Source organism: Drosophila nasuta, chromosome X (assembly GCF_023558535.2).
Source record: "Drosophila nasuta strain 15112-1781.00 chromosome X, ASM2355853v1, whole genome shotgun sequence".
In the NCBI taxonomy this organism is placed as follows: domain Eukaryota; kingdom Metazoa; phylum Arthropoda; class Insecta; order Diptera; family Drosophilidae; genus Drosophila; species Drosophila nasuta.
The window spans coordinates 18,688,826-18,705,711 of record NC_083459.1 but is presented as its reverse complement, the minus strand read 5'-3'; the positions used below and the strand labels follow the sequence as shown (position 1 = coordinate 18,705,711).

Genomic DNA, 16,886 nt, shown 5'->3' with positions numbered 1-16,886 from the left:
CATTTAAATACTTAAATTTAATTGCTTGCTTTATATTTTTGCCTTTCATTTTTTAAATTTAATATATAGATGCATTACATTTCACTTATGTTGCGGAACTGCGCTCCTTTAGACGAAAAAAAAAATGTTTGTTTCTTATTTGTTTTTTATATGTTAATTTCATTTACTTTTTTTGTATTTCTTATTCTTGGTTTTTTTTTGGTTTCTTTTCATTTATTGATGTGCCATGCTCTTTGCTTTGCTGCTTCTTCTTATTCTGCTTCTGCTTCTTCTTCTTGCCATTTGTTTAGGTGCATGCATTTAATTATTAATTGTTTGTTTTATTTTTTATTTTTTTTTGCTTTGCTCGCTTTTCTCTAGTTGTTTACTCTTTCACTTCGAAATATTTGTAGGTCGGATTTTCGTACCCATTGATCTGCATGTTGGGCACGATTTTCTCCTCCTGCACGATGGGATGATGTGTGGTAACATTCTAGATTTGTTGGTGGGAAAGAGATAGACATATGATTAGTGCGTGAGCATAAACACGAAAGAGACAGCCATAGATGCTTAGCATATTACGGATGCTTCGTTCGAGTCAGTGAGTGATTGAAATGCATAATCAAAAATATATTTAAAACTGTTATAATTTTGATATTTTAAAGTATGTATTTGTATAATACTCTATAATGGATAAGCTTTTTCTCAAATTATGCAAGAAAAATAAAATGTAAGTTGTTATAAACACTATTATACACTTGTTGACGAACATAGGTATACAAAAACTGTTCTACAAGTTTTTGTCAAGTTTTCTTTTTCCAAAATGTTGCAATGCAAATATAAATGAAATGTGTATCAAAATGTTTTCGACGAAAAGTGTTATACAAATAACTGTTATAATTTCTTTCATAATATTTTTTTCAAAATGTTTAAAATATATTTCAAACTGTTATACACATTTTGAAGAAAAGTGTTATACAAATAACTGTTATAATTTCTTTAATAATATTTTTCTCAAAAATTTTAAATGTAAATATATTTTAAGCTGTTATACACATTTTGACGAAAAGTGGTATACAAAAAAACTGTTATACTCTTTTCAATGTGAAATGCGTATAACGAAAGCTGATCGAATTGCAATAACTAGCGTCAACAAAATGTTCTCTAGCGAAGCATCCATTGCATCAATTAGTGTCATACCTGATCCACCTCAATGAAGCCCTGCGCGTGCGGCGAACGCGATGTTCGCCACTTGGCAACGGCCACGCCGACAAATACGGCAGCCATTAGGGCGATGCCGGCAAACGAGAGCGTGAAATAGACATTGCGCCCCTCCTTGGCCGCGTGCGCATGCGAGAATTCGCGTCGCAGCGAGAAGCTCTGTAATGAGAACGAGAGAGGATACGCTTTAGGCAGATGCGGCGTGATACGTGGACCGCGCAGCTCAAATACCGATTCACGGTGGCCCAGATCGTGGGTCATGAAGTGCTGCACCTGTGGCTCAGCCTCCTGATGGGCCACAGCGGCAGCCACCTCCTCGACAGCTCGCTGCACAGCATCATCATCCACCGTTGGCAAGACGGTCTGCACTTTGGTGCTGCAAATCAAACGAAAACATACAAACATACATTTATGCATACCATTACATGGAATGGGTGTTGCGATAAACTGATCGATACCTGACCGTGGCCTCAGCATACTCAGCATCAGCCAGCTCCTTCTCGCTCTTGGTTGTGTCAAGATTGAGATTCGATGCAGTCACCAGACCGCCAACTCCGTCCATGCTCAGCTCCTTGCTATTGATGCTCTTGTCCTGCAGTTGTTGTTGCTGCTGCTGCTGTTGTTGTTGTTGTTGCTGCTGTGACTGGGACTGTTGTTGCTGGGTTTGCTGCTGTTGCAATTGCTCTGCCGCCTGCGACTTGAGCATATCGTCCACCTTCTTGGCCTCCATGCGCAACTTCTCCTCACGCAACTTCTCACGCTCGGCGGCACGCTGCTCCTTACGCTGCTTCTCGGCCAGACGCAAACGCTCCTTCTCGGCCACCTTGCGTTCGATCTCGATGCGATACTTGTCCAAAATGCCAGCCTCGGCCTCCTCGCTCATGCCCAGAGATGAGCCGGGAATGTCATCCTTGCTGCGCAATGCCAAAATGTAATCGTTCATCAGTTGGGCAATCTTGGCCGATAGTTCGGGATAACGCTTCAGCATGGTCATCGACTGGTTGACAGCACGATCGATATCGATCAGACGCTCCAGTGTGCGTGGTCGCTCCGATGCGGCTGCCTCCAGACCACCGGGACCGCCCGAGTTCAACAGATGGCGATAGTGGGCGAGGGCATGGGCACGATCCTTGTGCAAAGCACGCAACAATTTCTGCAGACACTTCTCGACATGATGAGCCTACAAAAAGGGTGCGATCGATATTTGTGTTGAACCTGTGCGATTTATCGATCTATCTCGACTTACGTTTGGTGGCTGCTCGGTGAGCGCTTGGGTGTAACAGGTCATGGCTTCGCGTTTGCGCTGATTGATGTGGGCAAGGACACGCTGTTGGTGCATGGCGGCCAGCTGGTGCTTCTCGGCGTTGCCTTCTTCCTCGAGTGCCTGAACAGAAGTCTAAAATTACATTCCCATATAAAGACGTATTGCACACCAAGAGAGAAAGATTTTATCAGCATGAGAGTTTGCAGAATTTTCAGTTTTCAGTTTTGATTTTGTTTGTTTCATTCGATCGATTGCAGCAAAGCTTCGATTACGATTACGATTATGATAACGAGATAACGATTACGATTTTGCAATGATTCTTTTGCACTTTTAGATGTTTTAGATACAGTTACGTTCTTTACTAAATTGTGTACAAATTTTCATGGCTATAACTTGCACTTGGTCGTTAGTTAAATTTACTGTGTGCGTGTATGTGTGTGTGTGTGTGCGTGAGCGTGTGTGAGTGTGAGTGTGAGGGAAGTGAGCGGCGGGGGCAGGAGTTGGATGACTCAGTTTCGAAAAGTGCTGCTGACGTAACACAATGCTGTGCAGAGTGAGAGAAGGAGAGAGAGAGAGAGAGAGAGAGAGATAGAGAGCGAGAGCGAGAAAGCGATACAAGTACTAGAACATAAATATCGATTTGTGAATGAAGTGTGGAGTGAGGGGCGGGTGGGCAGGGGTGGATTATTGGATATAATCCAAAACTGTACGAGTTCGCATGAGATGGAGTTTCGATTTGCAATGCCACAGTGCAACAGCATGGAGTCGAAATGGATTCGGATTCTACGATTCTTAAGAGCTATGCGAGCTATATAGAGATTACTATATTATGCTTTTTATTGCTATTTACATAATCGGTTTTTATTGGAGGCAGCTCATTCATACAAATATTTAAGCGCAGCATTTAAGCCATATTGTTTTTTTTTTTTTAGCATTGAAGCAGCATTTCATTTAAGCCTTATATGTATTGTACACACAGAGGGAGACAGAGAGAGAGAGATAGTGAGAGAGATAGAGACAGAGTGTTTTGTTAGCGACAGAAAGAGAGCTGAGCACTTGCTTGTTCAGGTTTTGATTATGGCCTTGCAGAGCAGTGAAATGAACAAGGTTTTTAATATAAATGGCTTTGTTTCATTTTATACAAATCCGTGTGATATTTAGAGCTGCACAAATTGGTATTGAGTTCTTGCTCAGTTAGAAATCGTTTAGAGCTGTGCAAATTAGCAGTTTCTTCTGTTCACGGGTCGTCACAAACATATTTTTCTTATCGCTTAAGATAGCTTATTGAACATCGAAGTAGCGACCAGATTTTTATGACGTATGACAGTACCAAATATAGTCTTCGATATATTATACTTTAAAAATCACTTTTTTGCTTTTTAAATATGGGTAGCGAGTATCTCACAGTCGAGCACACTCGACTGTAGGTTATTTGATAGTAACTCTGCAAGGATTTTTCAAAGTTTGACAGGCCAAAGCCAGCTTCTCTTTCTGACGTTTTTTTTGTTATTGTTTTGTTATTGTTTGCTGTTTTTGTTTTGTTTTGGTTAGCGCTAATTGTATGGCAATAAATAAAATAATATAGATTATAAAGCCAATCCGTTCAACTACTAAAGCACTTTCTTTCTTAGATATAAAATATGCAAACGAAATCAAATAAATATTATATAATGAAAACTAAATTTTACAAGTTATCTTTTTGTATTGTATTTCTGATGTTGCTATTGTTTTTTGTCTTTTTATGCTGTTTAATTGTTGTTGTTTTTACTGTTTTCTGTTTTCTGTATTCTGTTTGCGTTATGCTTTCGTTATATTGCGAGAGTATGATTAATAAATCATTATGCTTGTTATTGTTGTTACTGTTATTGGTTTTGTTATTATTATGATTACAATCTGATGCCTCTTTCGCTCCCATTTGCCATACATGGATACACAAAACAAGAGAGAAATTACAGCTACGAACATACACACATACACTTAATTACACAGAATAAGACAGAGAGAGAGAGAGAGAGATAGAGTTTGAGTGAGATACAGAGAGTTGCATAAATGATATAGAATTCAAGCAGAAATCGAAATAAATAGATGGCTAGATCGATAGTTCGACAGGTGCATGATAATTTTGTGTTTCAACTTAAAGCAAAAACCAAAAATCATACTGATATTGATAATGATAATGGCAATGATATTGATAATGATAATGATCACGATAATGTTATTGATAGTGATTATGAATAGATTGATTACAAACTGATTGCTGTAGTACGTTATTATATTGTAAGCTACTTGAAGGGCGCAACAGCTTTTGACCAATGCCCCCTCCGAGTCTTGTACATGCTCTCAAATCTGCAGGTTGTGTCACGATTCAATTAGTGTTCAAGTTGTCTATTTGTAGAAATTGTCTCAAGTCGGTGTCACGTCTAACTACATCGGCTACCCACTATCATGAGATACCCCATTTGCAAATAAGGATAAGACAGAGGTGGAACAGTCTCAGCGTCAGGATTACTCTTCGACTTAACACACAATACAAATTGATCTTTAAGTCTTCAGACAGCATCTGAAAAGCTCCCTTCTGACGAATTCTTTACACGGGGATACTGCTAGCCGAGTCTTACCCTAGTCCCATTGAGTATGACATCACTCTCGCAAGAGAAGTCAGACAGTTTCTTAAAGATGCCGTTCTCAAGACCCATGAACGTATATAGTACTATGGTAGCGGACAGTAAGAAAGCTTAGAACTCTTCTAAGGCAGCTCATGAGTGATTTCTTCTTGCTAACCCGAGAATTCTCTATTATTTCTAGGCGGCTGATCTACTAAACGCAATGTTAGTTTATAAGGAAGTTCGCAAGAACTTCATTCCGGGATAAGAGAGTCACTTTTGGTCCACTCTTAAAGGCTGCTAGAAGTGTGACCGAAAGATGCAGAAATAAAGCTGGCAAGAATATCAATGTGTCACTTGAAGCTAATAGATTAAAGCGCAGATTTGGTTGATCGCAGTGATCACTCACTTTATAAAGATCTGAAGCTGCACTCTGCACAGAAGCCACAGTTATAGGCTGAAAAATCCTGGCAGTAGGCTCTCGAAGAGACTCTCACTTGAAATCCTAAGACTTGTCCTTTGCCAAAATTATCCCTATGATATGAAGTTAAGGTTCGGCTGGAATATGTTCCCTCTAATGTGTTGTTATTGTGCTATAAACATATGTATATTGCTTACTAAATCAAACTAAATGTGTACTAAAAGTGCCCTCTCCCTCACACACACGCACACATACGCAAACACATGCATATGTAGATATGTACATGTGTAGGTTAGGTATATACATATACATAAGCAACCAAAGAGAAAGAGATAGAGAGACAGAGAGAGTGAGATAGAGACAGTGCAAATAGAATTTATAAGAGACAGAGAAGAAAGCAATGTTGACGGGGGGACTGGGATCGGGAATGGGAAACTATATGCATATAGGGGAGGAAGCTACGCACTACAAACGGATCAAGTGGAATACGGAGGTTGTGGAGGTGGTGGGGGGGTAGGAGGGAGGAAACAAACCTGGAAGCGTGCCGTCATGCGCTGCTTGAAACTCTGGGCTGCCTTGGGATCGGCCAGTCGCATGTCCTGGTACTTCTCCTCCAGATCGGACCAGTCCTTCATCACACGGGTGACCTTCTCGCGATGCGATTCCTCAAGGCGCTGTTGGGCTTCCTTTGTTTAGAATACGTTTTGTTTTTTGTTGGATAAATAAACCTGCGCCCTCAACGTAAACACTTACTTTCTGACTTACTTTGTAGCTCTGATGCTCGTAGTGGGGATCGAAGTGCGTGAAATATGGATCCGATGTTGGCTGTGCCGTCGATGGCGGTGCACCCACCGCACTTGCACCCGCACCCACACCCGCCATGGCAGCCGATGAGGCAGCAGCAGCAGCAGCGGCGGCAGCAGCAGCTGACAATTGTGGCGTGCTTGTGGCAAGTTCCGGTTTCGCAGCTTGTTGCTGTTGATTCGATTGCTTCGATTGTTGCTGATCCACAGCTGTGAGGCTAGCCGGCGACATCGAGGGAGCCTTCAACGAGGGCAACGCAGCCGGCTTGGCACCGCTCGAGCTGCCATTTTGATCCCAGGCATCGGCAATGCCGGCCACATCGCTATCGGAGCCAGCGCCATCCTCTTCATAGTTATCGCTATCCTCGCCGCTGTCGTATTCCGCATTGATGTCGTCGAGTGCCCCGCTGTTGGCATCGCTGCCAGCGCCAGCTGCACCGCCGCCAACTGTTGCCGCCTCATCGGCAACCATTTCATCCTCCTCATCATCACCCATCAGATCGTCCTCGTCGTCCAGTTCATCGTCGTTGGCATCCTTTGAGTAGTTGGAGTCATTGCTCTCATCTTCCTCGTTCACGCTAAGCTCATCGTTGGCCACATTGTTGTTGTTGTTGACGTTCAAGTTGTTGTTGTTGTTGCTGTTACTGTTGAGCTGAGCTGGCGGCATGACAGGCATATCGGTCTTCTTTACGCGTATCTCGTCGGCTGCAAGTAAGTCGAGTCGAGTCGAGTCAAGTACTTAGGTTAGATTTTGGATGGTTACACTCACTCTTAAAGTGCTTGGGGCAGCAGACAAACTCAACGCCCGAGAAGAGCGAAATGCCGCAGGGCAACAGCATGGCAAAGCTACGCATCTGCATGCCACGCTCCTGACAGGCGGCAGCTCCGGTTTGGTTCCATCTCACGAATGGCCAGCAACGCGACGCATTGTGTATGTGATCGAAGAGGCAGCCCTCGGGCACCAACAGTGCGTCCGATTGGAATGGTCCTTCTGAAGCCAAACGAGTTGCCAAAAGTCGCATCACATCACAGATTGCACATCATCATTTCCAGTTGCCAGTCGCATTTGTTTTGTTTGTTTGTTTTCGTTGGAGGAGAGAGAGAGAGAGAGGGAGTGAAAGAGCAGATGTTTCACATTTTTTGTGGCATTTCAAAACAGATTTTCTCTTCTCGTACTCACCTAGACAACGGAATGGCTTAATCCAGCGATGAGCTCCCTTGCACTTGGCCGCATTGAGTGCGCCCTGGCGACACCAGCCTCCGATTTTCTGGTAGTGCGATGACTCCACGATGTTAGTAATGTCTCGATTGGGATAGGCCTGAAAGATGTCAAATAAAAAGCAAGGCAATTAAATCATTTATTTGACTACATATTTTATTGAATTAGAATTTATTTACTAGTGATTAAGTGTACTCATATTTAATGTTTGTTTTGGTTAATTATTCAATATTTCAATTATCAATTTAATGGTAATTATTCAATATTTTTATAGCCCCTTCACCTTGCGTTGATAGTTCACAAAAGTATGTGAAAGAACTTCAAATATGAATATATGTATATAGTAGAAAAATGATCAAAGCTCAGAAATATTTTTATGCTTTTGGACAGCACTTAATGCATTCAGCTCATAAGTATCAATACTTTAAAGATGTAAATAGGCCAGAAATTATTTTATTCATTTACTAGCATACAAGTATACATACATAGTTTATTATTCTATTCCTTAAAAATTTAAGTTTTAATATATAATGTTATGTATTGAAGTAGTTTTTAAATTCAACAATCAGTAACGAAGTATTTACAAGAAAGATTTATCTGAGTTAGTTGCAAGAATTATATTCCAATTTATCTATTACAAAATGCAACATATTTAGCCAATGTTGAGTACATTGATTTGAGAACTTCAAGTCAATGTTTATTGAATGAATCACAAAAATTCGATTCTGTCATTGAGGAACAATTTCTTCAATTAGAATCGATTACACATATGTATGCTTGTGCGTTAGTTATCGAAGATGCCATGATAAACTTATGCGAAATTCACAGAGCACAAAAGTCGAATTAAGCATTGCTTGAGAACATGCTTTGAAAGTATTTGATGTTTAATTTCGTTTCGTAAACGTTTTGCGCTCCATGTTGAATTCATAATGTGTGGCGATTTTATTTTGGCTTTTCGGTTTACCTTTGGGAGTAACAACAAGAAACAACAAGAAATACGAGCATGTTAACTAATTCTAATGTTTATTCAAATGTGAGTGTGTTGGTGTGTGTGTATTTCAATCCTGACTTGTGCTATTTAGATGCTTAGCAACTACAACGAAATTATCATCTTGATTGAGTTGTTCCAAGTGGCAGCTGCTTGTTGTCAAGTGTGGATGTGATTGTTTGCGTGTATGTGTGTGTGTGTGTGTGTGTGGAAGACACTTCGAGGCATGTAAATTGAGTGCACCCAAAAGCCTTGGCTTCGATTTTGACGCCTGACTGTTGCACACACACACACACACACAAACACAGTCTGTAGCACAAATAGTCAAATTGGGGCAATCGTCATTCACACACACACACACACACACACATACACTTACGAAGAAGCACTCACTCACACAACGGTAAGAGAGTGCCTTTGAGTGGGCATCAAAGTTTTCAATTCGTTTTGTTCCATTGTGTTGTGCCGAGCAACGTACACTTGGCGTATGCGTAATGTGCGCATTTAACTCTCAAGGATCTCTAGCATATCGGCCAGAGTCTTGACACTCTGACTCTCTCCCAATGCGCTAGATTAGCCATCAACTCATCCATCGACCTGCCTAACCCAACCTCATTTCATCCGCTACTATTTTGTATTTTTCTTAAGCTGCAGATATTATGATTGTGAAGTTGGAGATGGAGCTGAACTACTACTAAAAGCTTCAGTATATCGGTTTCTCCTCTAGCCAGCAAGTCTATAAATATTCATTGTGTGTGCGTTGTTGCCCCGTTGGGAATTGGGAGTGGTGGGAAAAAAGAAAAGAAAGGCATATCGTTGAGCGCAGCGTAAGCGGTTAAATCATTAGATATTTATAGGTTCCAGTTTCATTGTCTGCGGCGCTTGCTTAGCCAAGCATTTCATGCATCGCTTTTTTGTTTGGCCAACGAGCAGTAAAACTTTAATTGGCCGCCCGGTTTGATTGACTGGCTAAATGACTGACTAACTGAATGGCCTAATAAAATATCGCACACAGCCACGTGCCACATACATACACATAGCATATATGTTCACTCTGTGTGTGTGTGTGTGTGTGTGTTGTATATGTGCACTACATTTGTTTCAAACAATTATGTGCCGAGTGGCATACACACACATAGAAAGAGACAGAGAGAGAGCGAGAGAAGCAGCAGCAGCAGCTCATGAAAATGAGGCCTTTTTAAATGTTGTTTGAGTGTTTCGTTGCAAATGGCACACATACTTACACACACACTCCACACACACACACACACACACATGAATAATACGAGTGCAAACGGCACATAAGCTAGTACGATCCGCTTGCCGAGCTGAGCTGAGCTGAGGCCAGACAGTAAGTTCCCCAACCATCTCCCATTTCGTGTCCGCCTTCCCTTCCAACTCTCCCCCTCCTCCACATCCTTCGTCCTGGCTCTGTTGCCACATCTTTTAGGCGTCCAACACAACTGTGTGTATACGATGTATTGCCGTTGCCGTTGCTGTAGCTGTTGGCAACCGGGCTAAATAAAACATTAAAAGCACAAAATAATGATGCTGATGCATGTCAAGTCAAACTGAAAACCGAAACCCCAAAGGCCTTCCCCGCCCCCTCCAGCACACACACACACATACACTGAACACTGTACACTCTACTATATACACTGAGAAAGTAAAACAAGTCTCGCCACAAGGCCTCATGCTGTGTTCAGTCCATAAGCGCAACAAAAAAAAAAAAAAAAGAAGAGGAAGAGGAACGCACAAAAGCCACTGTGGCATTCACTTGAGATATGCAATAACAATTCCGAATAAAGAAAATGTTTCATCATTTTCTTTTGCCGGACTTTATTATTATTATGCTTACAATGTGCTTGCAGACGCTTATTGATAAATTGCAATAAATCAATGCTTGACCTCCCTTTTTGCATTAAAATTGAATGCTAATTGCTGCATATTACAGCTCAATATTGATTTTTATTTTCTGTAGAATGGAATGCGTATGAAAACAATACAAATTCTGAAATGCTTGTAAAACGCTTTTTGCAATTTCTCTAGGTATTTTTTTTTGGCATAATTGAATGTAAATGGCGTTAATCTAGTTTGCTATGCAAACAGTTGAGAACATTTGCATACAGATTTTGGTAGCAATTTACTCTACATTAATTTGCAACGAAAATACTATATAAGCTCTTAGTAAATAAATAGAGAATTATTTTTTGCGAGTAAATATGTTTTAAGAGTGCGACAGAATAAATCACTTTTTTCGCTCAAATTATTTTGCATTTATAGCATTATAATTGTAGCTTATATATTTATTTTATTTAATATTTACTTACGTAATCCTATCACAGCTCTAATAATTTGAAATTATTGCGATTGCCACATAAACACATTCATACAAATTTATTTAGGATTTTTATGAAACTGTTATATTTATGAAATACTGTTGTACCGAGTTGATACTTGTTATATTTATGAAGGACTGTTATACATTTGACCACTCAGTGAAGTACTTGAACTTGAGTTTGCTTAACATACTGTTCTATTTTTAAAACACTGTTATACTTAGTGCCGCATTCCATCTTGAATGTGCTTATTAAACTGTTATATATGTACATACATATATGAAATACCTATTATATTTAGTCAAGAATAGCCACTTGAGCTTGCTTATTAAACTGTTATATTTATAGAATACTGTTGTACGGGGTTGATACTTGTTATATTTATAAAGAACTGTTATACTTTTGACCACTTTGTGAAGTACTTGAACATAAGTTTGCTTATCATACTATTATATTTGTAAAACAGTGTTGTGTGCTTAGTAAACTGTTATATACATATGTGAAATTCTGTTATACTTATTATGTTTACTCTAGAATAGGAACTTATTAAACTGGTTTATTTATAGAATACTGTAATGCTTGTTGTGGCGCATTGCTTACTAAACTGTTATATTTATAACACACGGTTGAATTTAGTGCCGTATTTTAACGTGAATATGCTTCTGTAATATATAACATTTTGGTATACGTGTTATATTCAATGGAGCATAGTTTGCTTATAAAATACTGATGTACTTGAAGCACAGCTAAAAATTGAATTGTTGTATTTTAAGGAATACTATTATACCCAGTGGCATATTGCTTATTAATCTGTTATATTAATAAAACAAATTTATTCTCAGTGGCTAATTGAATGTGGCTGCTTGAATTTGTTGAATAAACTTCGATGTGTATAAAATACTGTTAAACTTGTTATACTCAATGGAAAACTGCTACTCTTATTTGCTTATCAAACTGTTATATCTATATAAAGTACTGTTATCCTCCTTAGTAAACTTCGATGTGTATAAAATACTGTTATACTTGTTATACTCAATGGATAACTGCTACTCTTATTTGCTTATCAAACTGTTATATCTATATAAAGTACTGTTATCCTCCTTAGTAAACTTCGATGTTTGTAAATTACTGTTATACTTGTTATACTCAATGGAGAACTGCTGTTCTTATTTGCTTATCAAACTGTTATATCTATATAAAATACTGTCATCCTCCTTACTAAACTTCGATGTGTATAAAATACTGTTATACTTGTTATACTCAATGGATAACTGCTACTCTTATTTGCTTATCAAACTGTTATATCTATATAAAGTACTGTTATCCTCCTTAGTAAACTTCGATGTGTATAAAATACTGTTAAACTTGTTATACTCAATGGAAAACTGATACTCTTATTTGCTTATCAAACTGTTATATCTATATAAAGTACTGTTATCCTCCTTAGTAAACTTCGATGTGTGTAAAATACTGTTATACTTGTTATATTCAATGGAAAACTGATACTCTTATTTGCTTATCAAACTGTTATATCTATATAAAGTACTGTTATCCTCCTTAGTAAACTTCGATGTGTGTAAAATACTGTTATACTTGTTATACTCAATGGAGAACTGCTGTTCTTATTTGCTTATCAAACTGTTATATCTATATAAAATACTGTCATCCTAAGTGTTGTATTGCTACTAGCTGATCCACTGTGCGTTCTTGGCAGCTTTTGTTTGTCGTTGCCCCATCGTTCCCATTGCGTGCGTGCGAATTGATATACGAGTATCCTTCGCATGGCCTCTCACACTCTCTTGTTTGCACCCAGCATCGCTTAGTTGCCATTTAAAGGGAAAAATGTAAAAAACGCACATCATCATCAGCAGCAACAGCAACAGCAGCAGCCAGCGGCAGCAGCATCCATAACAACAACAACAACAACAACAGCAGCAGAGATGGTGACGTCGACGACAACGTCATTTGCAGAGGCAGCCTTTGCCTGACCAGTGCTCGCTGTTGTTGTTGTTGTTGTTGTTGCAGCTGCCTGCGGTTGACTGTGAGTCCGCCATTTGTTTGGTCGTTGGAGTATATAAACGTGCCAACCGAATGCGCAAACCAACACGCACACAAACACACACACGCATAGAACTACACACAGCATCACTTTCACACGTACAGACCGAGTGTGCTGCCAAAGTAGGCGTGGCGGGAGGCAAGCTGCGAACTGCGAGCTGCGAGCTCTGGGCCTCATGGGTGGCGCAGGCCCAAAAGCCTAAAGCTCGCTTGCCCCCTCAGTTGCTGCTGTTGCTGTTGCTGCTGTCGCATCGCTCTGGTATCGCGTTGCGTTGCGTTGCGTTGCGTCTCAGCTTCTCGGCACTCGGTTGTCGTTGTGGCCGCGGGGCGGATGGGAAGGGAAGGGAAGGGAAGGTAAGCAGGGCAGGGTTTGGTTTAGCTGGGCCCGGCTAAAATGTGTTCGTTCTACTTGGCTTAATCAAAACATATTCAACCGAGCGTGATGCTGTTTAAGTGCTTCGCTCGAGAGAGCTTGCCACAAATATACACGCAGCGCAACTTATTGTAACAGAATTTGATTCTTTTGTTTTCCACAAGCACACACAAGCAGCCAACATATGTGTGTGTGTGTGTGTGTGTGTTTGTGTGCGAGAGTAAAATGAAAAGCAAATTTAATTGTATAAAATTAGCAACAACACACACACACAAAAAAAGAGAAAAAGCGAGGCTCCCACAGCGGCGTGTGTGCATGTGTGTGTGTGCGCTAATGACAGACAAACAATTAAACTTGACATTTTGCTATTGTCCCTCAACAACACACACACACACACACACACACACACACATATGCAAACCACAGAGGTAGCTGGAGGAACGTGTTGTTGCTATTGTTAAACGTGCATGCGCTTATCCTTGAGCAATGCAATTAGACAAGTTTCAATAGCAATAGAAACCGCATCAAAAACAACAGTTGGAGAACAAAAAACATTTAAAAAACAATATATGTTTGCATATAATATATATTGCGTTCCACATTCCACATATTGAACACAAAATGGCGGCAGCTGTACGTAGTTGTTGTTGCTGTTGTTTTATTTTTTTATTGTTCTCTCTGCAGTTATTGCTGTTGTCATGCTCCTCAACAACATCACGTTTGGTCCTTGAAGGATACGTTTTATTTTTGGCCACAGATCGTTAAAATACGTCACATGCATACGTGGGCAGCACTCGAGTGCGTCAACACAGACAAAGAGAGCGATAGAGGAAGATAGAGAGAGAGAGAGAAAAACAAGTCTCGCACCCACACATAGAAATATCCCAAAGCAATATGGGGAGCATTCCCACTATTTTATATTTGAAAAGTAGAGCAACAAATATGAACTTAAACTCATTTGAAATATCATGAAATTAAAAGCATTTGCTTTCAAATACTTCAACTAAAATGTAAGCTCCATTTTACACTTACTTATATGAAGAATACATTAACTACATAAATGTTTCCTATGCTGTCCAAACATTGAATAAAAGTATCATCAAACTATTCTTATAATTAATATTGCAAATTTGAAATAGAACTATCTATAATACTTTACTTATATGTTCACCATAAAAAATGTAAGCCACAAAAATATGTAAATTTTAAATTAAATGCGCTCTCAGCTTTGCAGTGACATTTCAATTTAGAAATATATATTTTGCAAAAGAAAAAAAAACAAGCTTTTGCTCAAGAGCAAAAACAGTTTATAATGAGTGGGCAACTTGAATTTCTGCACGATTTTAACTATACTTATTTCTGATGAAAATCAACTGCTTCAGTTGTCCACTTAGCTTTTACTTTTTTCTGATTACTTGACCGACTTATCTCCGCTAATTATTTTCATTCTATTCAAACTCATATTGAAGCTTGAAATGTGAAGGACGATTAATAAAAAAAATAATATAAAATAAATTATAAAACAGTCCAAAATATGAATGAGTGCTCATCAAATATTTACGGCATTCATTTATCAAACAATAAATGTGAGCGTATGAAAAAATTGCAATGTTTACTACCACAAAATTAGTTAATTGTCCTGAAAATCATATAGTTTATCAAAGCAGCAATCAGTCAATTAGTCAGTCACCCAGATATATGCAGAATATGTTAAATATGTAAAATATGCTCGTTTTTGTTGAATATTTTTGCATCGTTACAACCTCAAATTAAATGTGCTTATATTTGGAAAATGTTTAAATAAAAGAAATATTTAGCAAGCAGACTTTTAACACAATTTTTCGAATTTTGTTTGTTATTTGAAAATCAGTTTGTCAAACAAAAGTAAATCGAAATTAATTAAGAATTTTGCCAAAAGCCGCAAATATGGAAAAATATACATACATAACAAATACACGAATGTTTTGTTCATGAAACAATTTCCATTTATCGTTTTATCCTCCCAACCTGCTCCTGCCAACATTTTTCATATTTTGATCAAATTAGTTTCCCATTCAATGGATTTTGCTGTTGCGAAACAAAACAACACAAAAAACAGAAACGAAAACAACAACAAAAAAACGTTGCATACCGCGAGGCGCAAATTTGCCACAGACTTCACTGTTGACGCCTGCAGCTGACAGTTGGCTGTTTGGTTTTGATTTTTGGTACAGATTGTATGCGAAGCATGCCCCAAAGTGCTTGTCAATGCATGCAAAATGCAAACAATCGACTTCTATGTGCGGTGTATGTGTGTGTGTAGGTGCGAGAGAGAGAGAGAGAGAGAGAGAGAGAGAGAGTCGCTGCAGCCGAGCGCGTTATTGAAAATGATTTTTTAATGCGACATTGAGGTGAGGTCACAACGCACCCGCCTCCACCTTCAGCTTGCCTCCCCCTCTAGCTGTCCCGCCTACTTCTCCTCCCTCAGAGGGAGCCTCATCGCTCGTCAATTGCCGCCTCCGCCGTCGTCACCGCCGTCGATGCCCGCCTTGGTGCGTGTTCTGGCAAATCATTTTGTGGCAACTTTCTATTTGCATTTTCCTCTGTACATTTTTGTTGTTGCCGTCTTTTGTTTTTATTTTGCCATTGCTGTTGTTGTTTCTGTATTTTTTTTTTGTGTTGTTGTGTTTTGTTTTTAATTTTATTTTTTATTTTATGTGCGCGCGGTTTGAAGTCCGCAGGGGCGTGGCCTGGCCCCAAAGGCATTTGTTTGTACACGCCGCTGAGCTTGTTGTTATTTAAGTTTTACCGTCAACCTCGCTCCTCGCTTCTCGCTCCCGCCTTCGCCCACACTGCTGTGCTTTAGCCACGCCCACAACATTGTCGCCGTCACTCTCGGCACTGAAATCGAGTTTATATGTATTTATACCCTGTAGAAGGGTATTATAAAGGCCGCGTGGAAATGTGTGTAACTGGCATTAAATATATTATATATACAAATATATATTCTTGATCAACTATGTTCTCAAGCGGCGTCAATCATCTGATATGCGTGACAGTTTAAGCCTATGAAGCCTAGGCGAACAGCAAGTAGAAAAACCTGGTATTCAGTTACTTCACGTGGAGGGGTTGCTGGTTACTTTAAGCCACCACAAATGGCTTAAAAGTGTCAAGTCAGTTGGTGAAACACCAGACGAACATAAGAGAGCAGCAAGCAGAAATACAGAAACTTTCTTACTTACTCGTTGTTTTTAAATTAAATTTATTTATTTATTTTTAACTTTGCAAGTTTGCTGTTCTAATTCAACCATTTAATATGTCAAAATCAGAAGAAAACGGATTAGCTTTTTCATCCGTTTACCCAGAAGCCATTGCAGAATTTTTTGTAGCATACTTTCAGGTTTCAGCAATTGATATACTCATTGCGAGATCGAGCAAAAGATGGCGCCACTGGGCAGCAACTGACTTTGCTGTGCTGCAGCTTGCTACTGATTATGTTCGTACTTTGTCTTGGAACTCTTTTTAATGTTTTAGCGGTGCCTTCAGTTAGTCAACAACAACAGATACTTTTTGAGACTTTAGATTTAGTAAGTAGTTGAACCACTATACGTATTTATAATATGAGTATAAGGCTTGGCT

At 39.3% G+C, this 16,886-nt stretch overlaps 1 protein-coding gene across 11 annotated transcripts in view; it reads right to left on the bottom strand.

Moving 5' to 3' along the window:
- Positions 1–191: 191 nt before the first annotated feature.
- Positions 192–16,886, bottom strand: part of LOC132795271 (amyloid-beta-like protein) — a 67,424-nt gene continuing 50,729 nt past the window's right edge. For 4 of the 11 annotated variants that reach the window (XM_060805904.1, XM_060805902.1, XM_060805903.1 and 1 more), the window contains exons 4-12: positions 7,472–7,610; positions 7,061–7,282; positions 6,242–6,996; positions 6,022–6,174; positions 2,447–2,596; positions 1,659–2,380; positions 1,432–1,576; positions 1,180–1,359; positions 192–472 (exon numbers count right to left, since the gene is read on the bottom strand). In XM_060805904.1, coding sequence (XP_060661887.1) covers positions 365–472; positions 1,180–1,359; positions 1,432–1,576; positions 1,659–2,380; positions 2,447–2,596; positions 6,022–6,174; positions 6,242–6,996; positions 7,061–7,282; positions 7,472–7,610 — 2,574 coding nt within the window. In that variant the 3' untranslated portion in view covers positions 192–364. The remainder of the gene's footprint in view (positions 473–1,179; positions 1,360–1,431; positions 1,577–1,658; positions 2,381–2,446; positions 2,597–6,021; positions 6,175–6,241; positions 6,997–7,060; positions 7,283–7,471; positions 7,611–16,886) is intronic. The other 7 variants (XM_060805908.1, XM_060805909.1, XM_060805907.1 and 4 more) reach the window with 7 other exon arrangements.